The sequence below is a fragment of the Thunnus albacares genome, chromosome 12 (genome assembly GCF_914725855.1).
Source record: "Thunnus albacares chromosome 12, fThuAlb1.1, whole genome shotgun sequence".
Classification (NCBI taxonomy): domain Eukaryota; kingdom Metazoa; phylum Chordata; class Actinopteri; order Scombriformes; family Scombridae; genus Thunnus; species Thunnus albacares.
Window position 1 is genome coordinate 782,917 of NC_058117.1, and position 17,308 is coordinate 800,224.

A 17,308-nucleotide genomic window follows, 5' to 3' on the forward strand; every position below is an offset into this window, starting at 1 on the left:
TATATATATATATATATATATATATATATATATACACATACACACACACATATATATAAAAAATTCAATAAAACAAGAAAATGGGATTATTGTACTTTAATCTGTTGTAAATATAAAATAAATATGATCTATACAGGCTCTTCCCTTTTGAAAACCATACCACATCAAAATGATACCAAAATTGAGGATTTCCCAATTGGTAAATATTCCTCATTATTATACTACATACTATTATTATTATCATTATTTTAGACCTCTACTCAACACCTGTTGGAGCAGGACAAATTCCACCTTATTGTTTTCATAAGTACATGGAGTTGGTCAGTGCCAGCAGCCTGTATTCAGTTCCTCTGTGTGCTCTGTCACAGCTGGTGGAGGAGGATTCAGCAGGTCGATGGTCTGTCCCTCTCTGAGCATCAGAACTGCCTGCTTCAGACTCCATCTGCAGGGAGGGACAAACACAGGTCAGGAATGGTGCATACAAAGCGCTGGAAATGCTATATTAGCAATGTCACGTAAAACTTGACCTCCAAAAGAAAAAAAAAGAATAAGATAGGAGGAGATGAGTCTGTTACATTTCCACATATCCAAAGTCTATCTGGGAATACTGGAAAACATGACGCCTGGGACACACAGCCTGCGTGAGCAGCATGTGTGCATCGCTGAAGTGCTGCGTCTTGCACGCTTGCAGTGTCCACACAGACAGCGTCCACACAGACAGGATTGCTGCTGTGGCGCTTCTGCTGCCAGCCCTATCTTTCTACATAGAGTTTGGCTTTGATAATGGCCATCAATAATAACATGTTTCATATTTCCTTTATATTTAGTTTAGTCAGAAACAGATTAAGAAGCATGTGCTCAATTGTTAAAAATAAATAAATATGTGAGGTGAAAGCAGCTTTCTTTCTGATGGGCATATTGGGGTCTGGTTGGGGAAACTTGTGTGTCAGCCACATGCAGTCCTCACAAAGGATGGGTTTTTTTTATTGATTATATTAATCATTCCGCCAGTTAAACCCCTGCTGTCAACGAGTGACGAAAATCACTCCAGACGACACCAAGTTCCTCAAACGAGTCAGACACACTCCGACAAACAAACCTCCAAACTGTGAGGAGGGAGACTGACAACAAATAAGGAAAGTAACAACACCAAATCTCTGCCTGGAAGCAGGTGAAATGACAGACAGGAGCCCCGGTTTGGACTCATATCACAGAAAGCGAGCAGGAGTCGAGAAAAGCTTTCTGTTATATTAGTTCAAACCGGGGATTCATGTGTCACCGACTCTCTGCACTAGAGTTCCCCACTAGAGCAGCTCCCTGTCCCGGCGTGCACCATGCAGACTGACCTGCAGTGGTGACACTTCATGTCTGTGACATATTCTACAGATATAGATATTGAAACTATAGTGAAAGGTCTAATGTTGCTGGTATGATGTTAATAGGACTATCAACTGATCATTTTCTCTGTCTATTTTTGCTGAGAACTGCGCGTATCACGCAGAAAAACAGGCAAGACCCCGAATCTCTAGATGTTAACAGCTCTAATCTGTTAACATCGGCGCCGAAATGAAAAGCAAGAGGTTCCGCGATGCACACGCACTGCTCACACAGGCTGTGTTTCCCAGGCGTGATAGAGTAGAACAGTTGCTGGGTAGATGTTGATTCATACAGGTACATCGCTAGATGCAAAAGGGCTAGGTGAAGTAGGATGTGGATTAGAGGGTGTGGTGATTTCTAAATACATTCTCAGTCAATAACATTATTGGTTTCTCTGCTCTGAAACACCTGAGCCAATGTATATAGATAGATAGATATTACTTTATTGATCCCCGAAGGGATATTCAAATTGTCAAGTGCTCATCAAAATATAAAAACAAAAAACTATTCAGTCAATTCAGGAGGAATTGAACAGTCTTATTGCTGTGGGACTGAAGGATCTCCTGAATCGCTCCGTTCTGCAGCACAATGAGAGGAGCCGACTGCTGCAGCTACTCCTCTGTCACTCCAGGAGGCTGTGGAGAGGGTGTCTGCTATTGTCCATTATAGCTTTCAGTTTGTTCAGTGTGCCTCTCTCCACCACAGATCTTAGCGGGTCCAATCTCCTGCCCAACACAGAGCCCGCTTTTTTGACCAGCTTGTCTAATCGTCGGTGTTAGAGGACCAGTCCAGCTTGTCATCCACAAGGACCCCTAGATATTTGTAGGTGTGCATCACTTCAATGTCCACCCCACAGATTTTCACTGGCTCAAGAGGGGGCTTAGACCTGTGGAAATCCACAATCATTTCCTTTGTTTTTGAGGTGTTCAGTTGAAGGCCGTTTTTTCGACTCCGGTCACTGAAGGCTGTTATTAGATCCCTGTATTCGGATTCCTGTCCATTCCTGATACACAATAGCAGTGTCAGTATTTCTGGATGTGGCAGAACTCAGAGTTGTATTTGAAGTCTGAGGTATACAATGTGAACAGGAATGGAGCCAGTACAGTCCCCTGTGGAGCCCCCATGCTGCTCATTACTGTCCCATAATCACAGTTTCCCAACTGCGGCCTTTCTGTCAGGTAATCAGGGATCCAGGAAACAAAGGAGGGATCCACTCTCATCTCTCTGAGCTTGTCTTTGAGTATGATGGGTTGGATGGAGTTGAATGCACGTGGAGAATCAAAGAACATGATTCTTACATAAGTGCCTGATTCCTCCAGATGAGAGAGGGCACGGTGGAGCATGTAAAGGACAGCATCATCCACTCCAATGTGTTCTCTGTATGCAAACTGCAGGGGATCAAGTTTGTCTTTGATCTCAAGCCTCAGTAGGCGTAGAAGCAGACGCTCCAGGGTTTTCATGACGTGCAACGTAAAGGCCACCGGCCTATAGTCGTTTAGTTCAGCCGGACATTTTATTTTTGGTACCAGTACAATACAAGATGTTTTCCACGGAGCCAGGACCCGCCCCAACTGTAGACTCAGGTTGAAGATCTTCTGGAGAGGTTGACACAGTTGGGCGGCACAGTCTTTAAGCAGCCTTGGACACACACCATCTGGGCCAGCTGCCTTCCCAGAGCTAAGTCTCCTGAGCTCCAACTTCACCCCCATCTCAGTGACAGACAAGGGTGGAGGCAAAGGTGTGATAACGGGAGTAGCTGCAGCAATGGAGATGGACACATGTGTAGGTGGAGGAGAAGGAGGAGCTGTGGTGGAGAAACACACATGTGGAGGAGAAGAAGGAGCCGTGGTGGAGATGCATCCATGTGGAGGAGAAGGAGCAGCAGTGGAAGCGGGTGTGGTGTATCAAATCTGTTGAAGAACTGGTTAAGTTCATTGGCTCTGTCCACATCACCCACTATTGGCTGTCTTTTCTTTTTGTTGTAGCCAGAGATGGTGTTGATTCCTCTCCACAACTCCCGGATGTTGCTGTGTTGTAAATTTCTTTCAATTTTCTTTTTGTATTCCACCTTTGCCATCTTCAATCTTCTCTTCAACTCATGTTGCACCTGTTTGACTTGTTCTTTGTCACCATCTCTAAAACCTTCCTTTTTCTGGTTGAGGATTGCTATTATGTCACTTGTGATCCAGGGTTTGTTATTGGGGAAACATCATATAGTCTTTGTAGGTATGACTGTATCTCTACAGAAGTTAATATACCCAGTAAAGCACAAAACAGCACATTCCAATCTGTGCATTTAAAGCAGTCCCTTAGAGCCTTACTAGCCTCAGGTGTCCATTTCCTGACTGTGAGGGTAGTTGTAGGCTGACTCAGCACACAGGGTTTGTAGCAGATCTGCAGAAAAACCAGGTTGTGATCTGACCGGCCCAGTGGTGGTAAGGCAGTAGCCCTGTAAGCTTCTTTGACATTGGCATATAGCGGATCAAATGTTTTACTTTCTCTGGTAGGAAGTGTGACTCAGGATGTTTAGTCTGTATCCTGGCAACAGTTTCATGGAGAACTTCACATGTAACCTCAGCAGTTGCCTGGAGAGGAATACACAAGTATTGTTATGATATGACTGAATTCTCTTGGTACATAGTATGGTCTCATACCAACTGCCAATAATTCAATATCTGGACAGCACATCTTCTCCTTGACAGTAATATGTGAAGGATTACACCATCTCTGATTCACAAATGAAGCCAGTCCTCCTCCTTTCTTCTTTCCACTAGCTTTAGTGTCTCTGTCCATCCGTATGAGAATGAAGCCAGGTAGTTCCACACAGGAATCAGAGATGTTTAGATTCAACCAGGTTTCAGTAAAACACATGAGGCTTTCTGAGTCTTCACCAATATCTCTAGCTCATCACTTTTGTTGGGCAGAGAGTTGACATTTCCCATGATGACCGATGGCAGAAAGGGCTTATATCTCCATTTCCTGGCCTTCACCTTCACCACGGCAACCACGAAAACACCTCTTTATCTCAGCTATAATAGGGTGGTATCCTCCAGATTTGCTCAGTTTCAATGAAAGAAGCTCTTCTCTTGAGTAAACTCTTCTCCCCACAGAAATATCCATCAGCAATTGACAAAAAATAATAAAAATACAACAAAAATAAAGTCTAATTTAGTAAAAATTGAGAGCTACCAGACTTTGCTGCTGCTTGTTGGAGCGCATGTTCTAGCCACATTATATCTTAATTGATGTGATACAATGGAGCTTGCATTATAAAGTATTTCATGAACAAAACATGAGATGCTGCTTTTGCTGAGAAGTTGGAAAGGAGTCCCCCTAACCTGAAATCTCCTGCATAAACAGACAGAATAGTGAGTTATAACCAATGAGTATGATGTGTGTAGAGGTGTGTGTGTGGTTACTTTGTAGAGGCCTGTTGTCATTTGCAGGTGATGCACAGTGGACGGCAGTTTGTAATAGCACTGCGCTCCAGCAACACCTCAACGTATATATCTACCTTTAGGTGCTGCTAAAATTGTTTATTTATACTGTAAGCAATAATTCATAATTGTGGCGGGCATCCTTCTGAGACATCTATTCTCAGCATAACGTCCATCAAAATACCAACAATTCGCTTTTCACTGTCTCATCTGAATCAAACTCCCACCTGTTTGCTCCTCTCCTTCCATCTGTGCACTCTGTGTGCTGCACTGGACACCAAAATACCACACAAACAGGGACAGTGAATTTTCAGGCCAGGAAAATACCAAACTGTTGGAATGTTGCTTGTGCTGGTCGAAAATACACCAATGTTGTGTCCGTATGCAGAATGTCAGCAGCAGCATTTATTTGTCCCTGTACATTTCTATGAAGTGATTTACATAATGCAATACTATGTCACATTAAAATGATTATAAATCAACTGTCACCATCATTTTCAGTGAACTCAGAAAACAACAGAATATACTAACCTGTTGGTATTAGGGTCTCTAACTGAAGACGTATACAGATAACCTCCAGTTTCTGACCCAGTCACAGGGATCTTTATCTGCAACACAATACAAATTCAAATCCAGCTGTACAGGTGTAAACAGGTATCAGAGCTCTTCACAGTCTGGTGAAAGCTACTATTAAACACAGAACAACATTTTTGATGACTTTCTAACACACAGTACCTGTGCGCTGTGCTGGTCTACACGGTTGTTTCTATCAGTTAGATGGATGTTGTGGATTTTTAAAGGTGGGGCCCCCAGTCTTTCCATGGCAACCGGACATGCTTCCAACTTCTGCAGAGCCAATCTGTGGTAGTCTGACTCAAAGAATTTCTCTTGTTGGACAGTAGACAGAAAGGTACAAAAAATGAAGCAGAAGAAGTTGAAGCACTTACGTATGTACTGTACATATTGTGCTTATACTTATATGTACTAATGGGGATGCACCAATCTTTTCACACCTGACACCATTTCTGATAGTTAAACCAGGGTTTTGGCTGATACAGAGTACCAATCCAATACCTGTGCTCTTTTTTTTAAAAACAAATTTACAAAACACCAAAAATGATAGTGCTGGGTAATGTTACAGGACAACACTGGAGAAGTTCCCAACTCTACTTGGAAGTTGTTCCTGCTGACCACCCAGAAGGAACTAGAAGAAGTTGTGGGGAAGTGGTGAGATGGCCAGCGGGTGAATGAAGATGAGGAATAATGGATAGCTTTGAGGTGATGAAGACATTTATCAAATGTACGCTGCCATGCGTAGTAAGGTATTAGCTAGTAAAGACTAACGTTAACAGCATAGAGAATAACCAAAACAGAACTCTTTGTTAGTTTAGCAGAACATTCCCATAATCTTAAATCTTGCAGTTTGTGGAACATTCTGGCAATGTTCCCTGACGTTACAGATCTATTAGGAAAACTTTCCTGAGTAAGTGTAGAGGAACATTTGCTTGAACCTTGCAGCAAGCATTCCTGTACCCTTCAGGTAATGTTCACAGAAATGAAAATTGTTTGCTGTGTTCATTCCAAACGCACACACACAACTTGAGATATCCCGACCCGATCCAGAACAATATCTGGGCCTATTTTTATACACTATAAAGCCGATCAAAAGCCAATCCTTTCTTTACTATACTCTACTGTGTTTTGTTCATCTCAGCCTTCTAGTGTGGCGGTGCTGCTCTCCTTTACAGCAGCCTACGGTGCAGCATATTACTCATATATGAAAGTGAAAATTAGTGTGTTATTGTGAATAATTATTTGGGCTCCCCAGGTTGAGTGACTCTTAATTCTGGGGCTGTATTCGCAAAACAACCGAAGGCTAAAAGTAGCTCCTAACTGGAAAAAATATCTGATGTGTTTGATGTCAGATACAATCTACTGGACAAGTCAATATTGTACTATGTTACATGGATGAAATTTGTGACCATGCATAAAATATTTGTTCATGAAATCTATCTGTCTGTACAAGTCTGTCTATCTGCCTGTCTATCTATATCCATCTGTTTATCCATAAACCACTACTTTATGTAGATCCAACAATTTCAACAAAGTGTATCTATCTAGTGGATTGTATTTATTTGGACCAAGTACGGTTTTAAACATAAATGTTACCATTTGATGTACTGTACCAGAGTTAGCATATAGCTAATTTTCATCCGCAGTCCCTTAGGCAGGTCACAATTGAAACATATAACAGCACAATAACAAACAGTACAAAGCAAAAAACGCACAGGACACATAATACAAAATACAAAGCTACACACAATAGCAAATCATATACACTCAGTATGTCGACTAGAAATTAATAATGTAGGCTTGTCAAATTAAAAGCAAGATTATTTGCGTTCATGAGAAGACCATGAGATGAAATTTAGATTCAGTGGTTACAGGAGCTGAGTAGTTTTAAGCAGATTTTTTTGAGTGCACTGATGAAACTGCAGCTCGTCATATTATCAGGTAGGACATTCAGCTGAGTGGTGGTTTTCACAGAGAAAGCTGACTGCCCAAATGCAGTGCGACAAAATGGTATAGTACAATCTTAAATAGAGGATATTCTGGAGGATCTAATAGAACTTACTGAGAGAGATATATGTTAAGTAAACATTGCATATATTCTGCTGCTATGTAAACATACATATCAGATCAGACCCAGTATCAGCAGATATTGTTATAAAAATTAGAATTATACTGTGATTAGATGTCTTAAAACCTTACTATGTGCGTGCTCTTGTTTTTGCATGTCATGATGAATGTTCCTGTTTTGCATAGCAGGTAAGATTAATGACAGGAGACCAGCACATGCATTAGAGGAAGTCATGAGGGAATAAAGGTCAGAGACAGGTCAGAGGGGTATCATCTTGATTTAAGGACCTACAGCTGGCCAACCAATTAGAAAACTGAGAAAATGTCATGACGTTATTTGTGGAGTATGTCTGTAAACATCAGAAGAAGTATGAGACGCCCATTTGTAAGGTATATAAACCAATTGTGAATGTTCTGAGATGAGCCTTTTCTCTGTAACCCTGTTTGTGTGTTGCACTGTGAAACTCTCCTTCTTGCACAAGAAAATAAATTCGACTTCAACTTTGATACTTCAGATCCGGTCTCCATTATTTAAAGGTCATTGAGAAGAAATTCTTTTAACAGAGATATCCGATGTTAAAAGGATTCAGATCTGCATCAGTGCAAGAAAAACTTGACTGGGGCATCCCTACACAGCTCTTTTTGTACTCACTCTGCAGCAGATAGTACATGGTGCCGATCCCTCCACCTGTCAGCACAGTGGTGAAGATGGTGAGCTGCTGCAGTTTACTGGTGGAAACTCTCATCTCTGCTTCCTAGTAAGGCTGCACAAATAGACAGATCAGTCTGGTCAATTTACCGGGAAAATGCAAAGAAAGGTGCTTAAGGCTCGCCTTGGATCAGCCCTTAGTTATGCTGCTATAGGCCTAGACTGCTGGGGGACTTCCCATGATGCACTGAGCTCCTCTCTCCTCCTCCTCCTCTCCGTCTGTATGCATTCATGTAACATCAATGCATGTCACTAACTTTGCTTCTTCCTCTGAGTTTTTTGTGCTTTCTCATCTCACAGGAAAATCTGAGTCCCGGGCCGAACCTTCGCGGTCCTTCACAGTCCTGATGGCATCCTTCCCTGTCTATTGATGCTTGTGCTTGTTGTTGTTGTTGTTGTGATTGTTGCTCTCCTGCCCCCCCTCCCCCTTCCCCTCTCTCTTTCTCTCTCTCAACCCAACCGGTCAAAGCAGATGACCACCCACCAAGAGCCGGGGTCTGCTTGAGGTTTCTACCCGTTAAAGGGGAGTTTTTCCTTACCGCTGTCGCCAAGTGCTTGCTCATGGGGGAACTGTTGGGTCTCTGTAAATTAAAGAGTACAGTCTTGACCTGCTCTATGTGAAAAGTGCCTTGAGATGACTTCTGTTGTGATATGGCGCTATATAAATAAAAATTGATTGAATTGATTGATTGATTATGATGAGACAAGGAGTTGTGCTGCTACTGTCACTCCAAGGTTATTACAAGGTAGATGTAATGCATCCACCTTTTTGGTTATTGACTTTATAGTCATATTAGTTTAATGAGATTGGCCGTGTGTGCCCGTGCAAGTATATGTCCGCAGCTAATCTCACATATAACTGTACCCATCAGCCTAATATTTTTGTGGCGTTTTAATGGCGTTTTATACTGCTATTAACTGCTGACTCTTCACGCCTCTTAACCGGCCGGTAGGGGCTGCAAGTGATTAACAACCGCAGCAAAAGGCGCAATCGGCTAGGCTAAAAACAAATCTGTCGCAGACCACATTTTGGCCTTTGTCATGGCTCAAAAACTGACATTCATTGAAAAGTTTGGTCTAATCTTGAAGCGGAGCTAATACTGATATGTTACGACCCACTTAAGTTAAGCACAATAGGAGATGAATAAATCCCCGTTTTTGCTTAGCTTCGCCGCCATCTTGACTATAAGGGAGACGGGACGGACAGTTGAGTGAGATTTAACTCTTTTTGTTTGGGAGGGGAGAGAGAGGTAGGCAGGAGTTTTTTTGTGTGGTGTGTTAAGACCGAATGTTCAAAATAAATAACAATGTTTACATTGAGAAGTTTGGACTTATTGTCCCGTTTATTCAGTTAGGCGAACCCAGGAGAATGTTCAGTTACAATAGCATTACACTATTCTATGCATATCGAAGGAAACAGACAATACATGCCCCCAGACACACATGGCGGAGATCCGCACCCTTCTAATTTTGGTTTTTGGTTGCTGGGCAATGACTCAACATTATCATCATTTTGTGATCATATCATATTATCATTTTACAAATTCTGTTGTCCAAATGAATAATGCCAAGACATTTGTTGGTAAAAATGAATAAATTATAATAACATTTTTGACACACATGAAGAGTTTTGTCTGATGTAAACAGTGGAATACAGTTCATTTCACTGAGCACCAATGGGAGTATGCTGTATGTGATTTTGCAGAAATTTGCCATGCTATAGGATAGATCTAGACAGGGCCATGTTTCCTGCATATACTGTATATTATATCTGTTTTTTCCTTAAACATTTAGTTTTTAAAACAAATCTTGACTATTAGCTATTAAATGTGCGGCAGTCTACTGTATACAAACTATCACTATCATCATTTAACATAATGGTTTGATACAATATACATGAAGTGATTAAAGACATTCCTGCACTGCTTCTAGAATTGCTTAAATTCTTAAATTGTTATCATATTGTACAAATCTAACACAATTCACTTTGCATATAAAAGGCAACACATTTAAAATATAAGAATATATAATATAATTTTACCTGTATAAAGTACAGTTGATTCAATATTAATCTATTCAAGCTTAATACCACTAATGTAGAGTGTGTTATAGGCAGGGTCATTATACAGTATACATTCAATGCAGTGTGTGAATATCGTATTTGTTTCAAGCATCTATTCTCTGATTATTTTATTGTATTTGTTTTTTTTTATTGTATTTTATTATGTTGCTTACCTCAACCTATCTATATTCCCACTTCAACCGACACTTCCAGTTCAATGTATGACCTACACATCAACTGAAATTTATAGTCCTTTCATGCTTGAGATTGAACTGAATCTTCAACTCCTTTCAGCAGTTTCACTACAACTGATAATACTGCAATAATACAATCTCCCATTGGGATTAATAAAGTACTCTATCTAGCTATAATAGTTTTATAGCCTAGATATGACGAAATATATATACCTTCCACTTGCCTGTACATGTTGAGTATGTCTGAATGAACTGTTTTCATTAATAACCATATCACCATTGTTTACAGTATCCCATAAGTTACTGTTATAACTTCGCGGGCTTGTCACTTCCTCTACCACTGTATCATTGAAATCCCGCCATACGCTCTCTCTTTCCACCACAATTGCATAAAACATATAAATGCACATTTGCACATTGCCATTATCTCTTGCCTTGGCACATCATACATTCTTGACATTTAGTGGCGCTGGAGAGCTGAAGATACACAGAACATACTGCCTCGCGTGTTTTGAGTTCTTTCTCCTCAGCGCTTGGTATGACGCAGTCATCTACAATCCTCTCAGTGACAGTTGAACTCCATGCCCTGTGCCTGCAGCTGAATCTGGTTCATGCTTTTTCTCGGGTTTTCGTGTCTATGGGTTACATTTTCAGGACTACATGTTGTTGCTAACTTGAAATAAGATATGAAAACATTCTCACCTTGTTACGGACCGTTAGGACAACCGTGACTCTGTTGACATCCGGAAACGTCACACGGGGTACATCTCAAGTCTCTTAAATTGCATCCACAAAATAAATAAATAAATAAATAAATTGCATCCACGTTTCCCTCACTAGCGTCTTAGTTCCTCCCACTGTGGATGCATGGAGAGACGCAAGGGAACCGAGCGGGGAGAGAGAAAACGAGGGAATCTGCTTGAAGAGACGCTTCCTCTGAGTCATGTGAAGCGACGTCCGTTTCTGATGACGTCGACAGCTTATCACAACTAGTGCTGCTGACTGCTGTCAGTCGACTTTAAGAACTGAAGCCTGTACTACGAAGCAGGATTTGGGGTTAGCGAGGTGACTTCAGGTTTAATTCTGGGTTTTCAGTCCTACGACGCTGGTTCACTTTATTATGGTAGCTTATGCTTAACAGCTAACCTGCTCCGGGGCAGGTTAACTTCAGAGGATCGGATCATAGCCTGTCAACACTCCGACCACTGACCAATCAGATCACTGGAAAAAAGACAGTCATCATCCCTACAAGATCCCGACATGTACAAGAGTCCTGAGTTTACAATAAAGTGACAAGTAAAAAAGAGCAATATATATTTCTATAGGTCAGTGGAGACATTTTATTGTTCCACACTTTATATTTCTACACTGTTTTTAAAAGAGAGCTTCTAACAAATGAAGACAAACAAATGGATGATTTTAACTGCATTTTAATAGTATAAAGTTTATTTTATCCCCGGAGTGACAGCTGACAGTGTGGATGATTTTACACTCTGATTCCATCACTGCAGCTCAGAATAACATGAGACAACTGTGTGATGATAACTGGAAATGAAAACGACATATTGTGTTTTATCAGAAAAATAATCCACACACTGTTAATTGGCTCCCATTATTATAAATGCAACATTTGGGTCAGATAGACCTCATCAGTCATTAACTACTTTTCCACTCTTTGCTTCGGTAGCAGAAACAGTCTGACTTTACTTCAAGTTTCTTTTTTATGTGACATATTCAGAATGGTTTCTTCATCATCCAACTAAATAGCAAAAAATACTCCCTCTATACTTCAGTCATACATAATAATTCCTACATGTATTTTACGCCATACCCTACTTTTAATATTTGGAAATTATTGCTAGTGTTTCTACATTTTCTTATTCTGTTGTATGATTACAGGCTTGTTCACTTTTCTTTACAGCTTTTTTACAGCTTGCAAAATTGATTTAAATACAGTCAGTCAATTGTTACAACTGTCCCAGTGTACAGGGACAGCTGTAACACATGCCAGGGACGGTTGTAACATGTCTAAAATATACATAATTAATCAATCAAATACTCAAAATGAAAAAGTTATTAGTATAAAAGTTAAAAATTAGTTGAATACTTAATAAATCTACATATAGCCTAGGCCTTCTCTAGCTTAATATGTAGACTACCTCCTTTGAGCTCAACCTATAATACAAATCAGCTGCCTCTGTCAGGCAGTTTCTCAGACAGATTTCCTGTCCTGTGGAAAAAAACCTTCTTGGGGGTCCAGTACCCTACTCTGGGAGGTGATTTGGATCCCTGGCACTCCAGGCTCTGTCTCTTCTTGTGAAAACGGTACAGGGTCACATGGCAAATGCCATATGAGTTGGCCACTGCCCTGACTGATTTGCCCTCTTATTTCATCTGAAGCCCTCTCCAGCAAAGGAAGTGGGACTCTCCTGTCTGTCTTCCTCTTTCTGATGTTTGGCATGCTGTAAGCAAACACGTTTCAACTTACTATTATGCAACTGATTATCATTAACTTAGCATGTCATTTTACAACATTTTACATTTAATTTGCTATCTATCTATCTATCTATCTATCTATCTATCTATCAAGCTAGTTAGTTTATGTAGACCTTGATGTTTTTAAAATATTTGAAACTTGGTTCAGGGACAGTTGTAACAAGGCATTATAACAGTCCCAGTATCACCAGTTATGTTGTCACCTCATCTGAATGATCTTGACTGCTAGTTTGACTCGTGTTTCTACCAAAAAATAAATCTGATAAAAAAGTTAATATTTTACCTCAAAAACACACTTTTGCTGGTAACTTTTTCTGTGAGTTTCACATGTGGCTCCTTTTTTGTAAGCAAGAAGACAATCTAACTGAGCATGTGCAGAGTGAGTGTAATCACTATAGCTTGTTTCTGATTGGAGATATTCAAGGTGTTACAACTGTCCCTGGTCTCCCCTATCAATGTTTCATCTCATATCATGAAGCACTTCATTCATGGTTCTGATGATGCCGCTCATACTTAGCAACCCCACCTCTTTCACATGAACGCGCTCATAGCTGGATAGGAAAACCCCGGGTTGACTGAGCTGGTTGATAAGCAGCTTCGTAGTACTGGTTATGTGGACGGCCAATGTTAGGTTCAGTGAAGCCAGATAACGAAAAGATATCCCGCGTATGTTGAACTTGCTTCATAGTACAGGCCTCTGTAGAGACTCCTGATGGAGTTTGTGAAATTTGAACTAAGAAACATGTTAAAAAAACGGTTAAAACCATAAAGTACAACATAGCAAATTTTAGACATATTAGAAACTGTCTCACTTTGGACGCAGCCAAGATATTTATGCATGCTATGATTCTTTCCCATATGTCTTATTGCATCACATGTTGGGGGCAGGCTGGAAAAACAGCCATAAAACCTCTTGAGTCCTTATACAAACAAACTTTAAAAACTCCAATGCATTTCCATCACTGTAGGGTACTGGAGAAATATAATTACCTGAGCTTTGAGAATTTTAGATTATTCTCAAATTTGTGCCTTGTTTATAAAATTTTAAGTGGTTTGGCCTCTCCTCCACTATGTGACTTTGTGTACATGCGCTCAGTAAGTTCTATTAGATCCTCCAGAATATCCTCTATACAAGATTGTACCATTTCATCGCACTGCATTTGGACAGTCAGCTTTCTCTTTGAAAGCTACAACTCAGTGGAATGTCCTACCTGATGATATGAAGAACTGTAGTTCTATCAATGCATTCAAGACCAGACTGAAACATGTACTAAAGACATATCAGCTGTGCGACCACTGAGTCACACAGCTGAGAGTTTAGTTTACATTGTTTCTAACTGACATTGTGGGTGTATGTGATGTGCTGTGTGTAGCTTTGTATTTTGTATGGTGTGTTCTGTGTGTTTTTTTGTTTTGTTTTTGTTTTTTGGGTTGTTGTTTTTTTTTTGCTTTTTACTGTTTGTTGTTGTGCTGCTGTATGTTCTTTGTTGGGGACTACAGATGCAAATGAGCTTCAAGCTAACTCTGGTGCAGTGCATCTTCAATGTTTCAAACTGTTTCATTCAATAAATAAATAAATAGATAAATAAAATCAATAACTGATATCCAATGAGGGGGTGTGTTGGCTGGTAAAAGACTTCCGATTTGGCCGTCGCCATGTTTGATTTTTGGAGCCAGAAGTGACCATATTTGGACAAGAGGGTTGAGCTGACCATAGCGCTAGCTGCTAACTTGGTTAGCACGGTGCATTTACAATCTATTAACAGTTAACAGTGATAATGCTAATGCTAACGCTAATTTTCGCTAGCGAAAAACAGGCCTAAAACCGTTAAAACACAGTGCACTCACCGGAAAAACTGATCATCCGACTCATTGATGGGTCTTTTATTACAACCAAATGCTGACTGACTGTTTTAGGCGACAATGTGAAGTGTCACGTGAAGCAACGTCCCTTTCTGATGATGGCGACAGCTGATCACAGCTAAAAAGTCCCTCCTATCGTCTTTTCCTAACCACTTTTCCTTGACCTTGATGGAAAATATCACATGGTCAAGGAAAGATGTGAGGGAGAAGTCATAAGGACTTAGGAAAAGACAACTGTGGTGCTGAGAGAATCCAACTGCACTTACACTGGGCTACGTAATTATGTGATGGTGGATAATATTGACATAGGTCTGCTGTGGTGAAACTACAATGTTCTGAAGATGGACTACAAAAAGCGCATCTTACATACTCTGTCCCGGTCGTTCTTACGGTGTTGTTTCATGCACTTTATATAAACGTGCACAACACGCTGAAAAATAACTTCAGGTCAGAATTGAATTTAAAAAAGGAATATAGCCTGCCAGTCATAAAACTGAAACAAAATTGTCACATTGAGAATGCTTGCTCACACTCACCCTCCTTGATCCCAATCATTGTATGAAAATAAATGTTAAATGTATGACATCACATGGTAGGCCTACAAATCTACAACTGTACATAATCGTCGTTCTTAAGTTTCAAACATGATGACTTAAAAACAGACTAAAAACGTCTTACATCCCTTTTTCTTGAAAGACAGACGTCTGTGTTATGGTTAATATACCGATAATAATCTGTTATTAGCCTATAATGCATGTAATAGTTTAAGAATTACCACATACAAACCCAAACACCTTGAAATGTTGACTTGTTTGTGCTTTAAAGTTGTTCTGGTTGATAGAATGCATGTTTGCATTGTTTTGTTGCAGATTTTCGTGTGAAGATACAGTGTGTCTTGAGATTTAAATAATAAAGTTAGGCTGCTGTGCTTGGATAACTGTAGTGTGCCCTGCATAAATGCGCACAGCATCTCTCTTAATGTGGAGTGATCCCTGCAAGGATTTAATAAAGCAGAAACGATAAGTGCGTTTTCAATAAGACAGCAGCTGTGCGCATTTACACGTGAGGCACTGCAGCGTAACTTCATTGATTATCTATCTATCTATCTATCTACAGCAAGCATAGTCAATGACTGTTTTTGTAGAGGTGCAGTTGGGGCAGATAATATAGATATAACAATTAAAGTGAAAAAACAGTTGTTTTCTGGTTTTGATTTAATTTCTATTCCAATTGCCGAAAACGGGAAGAGCACAGAAATTTCAGTTTTTTTTTTACAATTCATTACAGAAAACGTATAACGCTTTGTACATTTGTTTATTCTGTTATCGAACAAGCTGAGCACAGCTTTGGACAGATGGGACACAGACTGCTGTGGATGTGTAATATGGGTTTAATCGTTTGAAATTGTGAATGGCGCGTCGCTTATTGCCGCAAGGAATTGTGGGACGGAATCATCTCCTTTCCTTTCGTAAAGGATGGTCAAGTGTACCCTATGCTAAAGGAGATGAGAAAGGAAACATTGGAGCACCTTTCCTTAGCAGTTAGAGAATTTAACCAGCTCTTATCATGGCTGCCACTTAGATACTTCCTGGTCATTTCACTCAGTTAGGAACCTTACTAAGCAAAAAAGACTATTCAACCACAGCCTTGGGATGCCTGTCAAAATGGCGCACCAGGAACAACTTCCGGTTCAGGCGAGGAGCGAGGAAAGATCAAATAAGAGACTTGAGACGTACCCCTCATGCCTCTAAAAAGAAATTTCCTTGTGTCTTCTCTCCTCGTTTGATTTCCTTGCATCTCTCCATGCAGGAAAAGATGCAAGTGAGGGAAACGTGGATGCAATTTAACTTGGGATGCACCCACAGACTGTCGCCACTTGGGTGTGGGCTCTATTAAAACTCCGGCATATGCCTGTCATATTCGGGTAGGTGGAGTGTGTACTCTTTCCTGACACATATTGCACATACTGGGGCCAATTATAGCTTTTTATGTTTGGCTCCATGCATGATTAAATACTGAGTCCACATTTTCGAAACTCTTCATTTTAGACACAAAAGCAAATCCTTCCAGCAGACAGGAACACAACAACTCATGTCAATCAGACACACTGAGATAAAAACACTAACAACAGAAGTTACATCGCTGTTTTATTGTGTATATGTAGTTTTTTAATGGCTGATAGTGTCAGAAATTAGTATATTGTGTAAATACAGTCAGATGTGTAGCTCTCTGTAGAACGTACTACAGTGTATCTACAAGAACCAGTCATAGAAATGCAGCAGGAAAGCTTTCAGTGGACTTTATTTCTGACAGCACGTCTTGTTTTTTTGGTTGAATATAGATGTATTTCAGTGTGGTTACAATTTGGCAGATTGCTGTCTGTATGAATACATATTAGTGTTTGAACATTAACTGAAGAGTTTGGAAGTGAGGACGTAAATGTGTAAAATGTGCAGATCCACAGAGTTTTGTTGCTTGTTTGTGTTTGAGTGAGAAAAGTTCTCAGGACATTTGAAGGCTGTAATTATTG

At 40.2% G+C, this 17,308-nt stretch overlaps 1 protein-coding gene across 3 annotated transcripts; it reads right to left on the reverse strand.

The window, feature by feature from the left end:
* Positions 1–81: 81 nt before the first annotated feature.
* On the reverse strand, positions 82–14,788 carry LOC122994171 (cytochrome c oxidase assembly factor 1 homolog). Of its 3 annotated transcripts, XM_044368724.1 has the most exons (6): positions 11,122–11,387; positions 8,107–8,218; positions 5,550–5,701; positions 5,346–5,422; positions 3,873–3,962; positions 2,333–3,771 (listed from the first exon to the last, which is right to left on the reverse strand). In XM_044368724.1, exons 2-6 carry the CDS (start codon positions 8,198–8,200, stop codon positions 3,747–3,749), a joined length of 438 nt encoding a protein of 145 aa, XP_044224659.1. In that variant the 5' UTR covers positions 8,201–8,218; positions 11,122–11,387; the 3' UTR covers positions 2,333–3,746. The 3 variants fall into 3 exon arrangements, with proteins under 3 accessions (XP_044224658.1, XP_044224656.1, XP_044224659.1); XM_044368723.1 differs by lacking the exons at positions 2,333–3,771; positions 3,873–3,962; positions 11,122–11,387 and adding exons at positions 82–442; positions 14,764–14,788; XM_044368721.1 differs by lacking the exons at positions 2,333–3,771; positions 3,873–3,962 and adding an exon at positions 82–442 and having other exon boundaries at positions 11,122–11,385.
* Between the last annotated feature and the right edge of the window lie 2,520 nt (positions 14,789–17,308).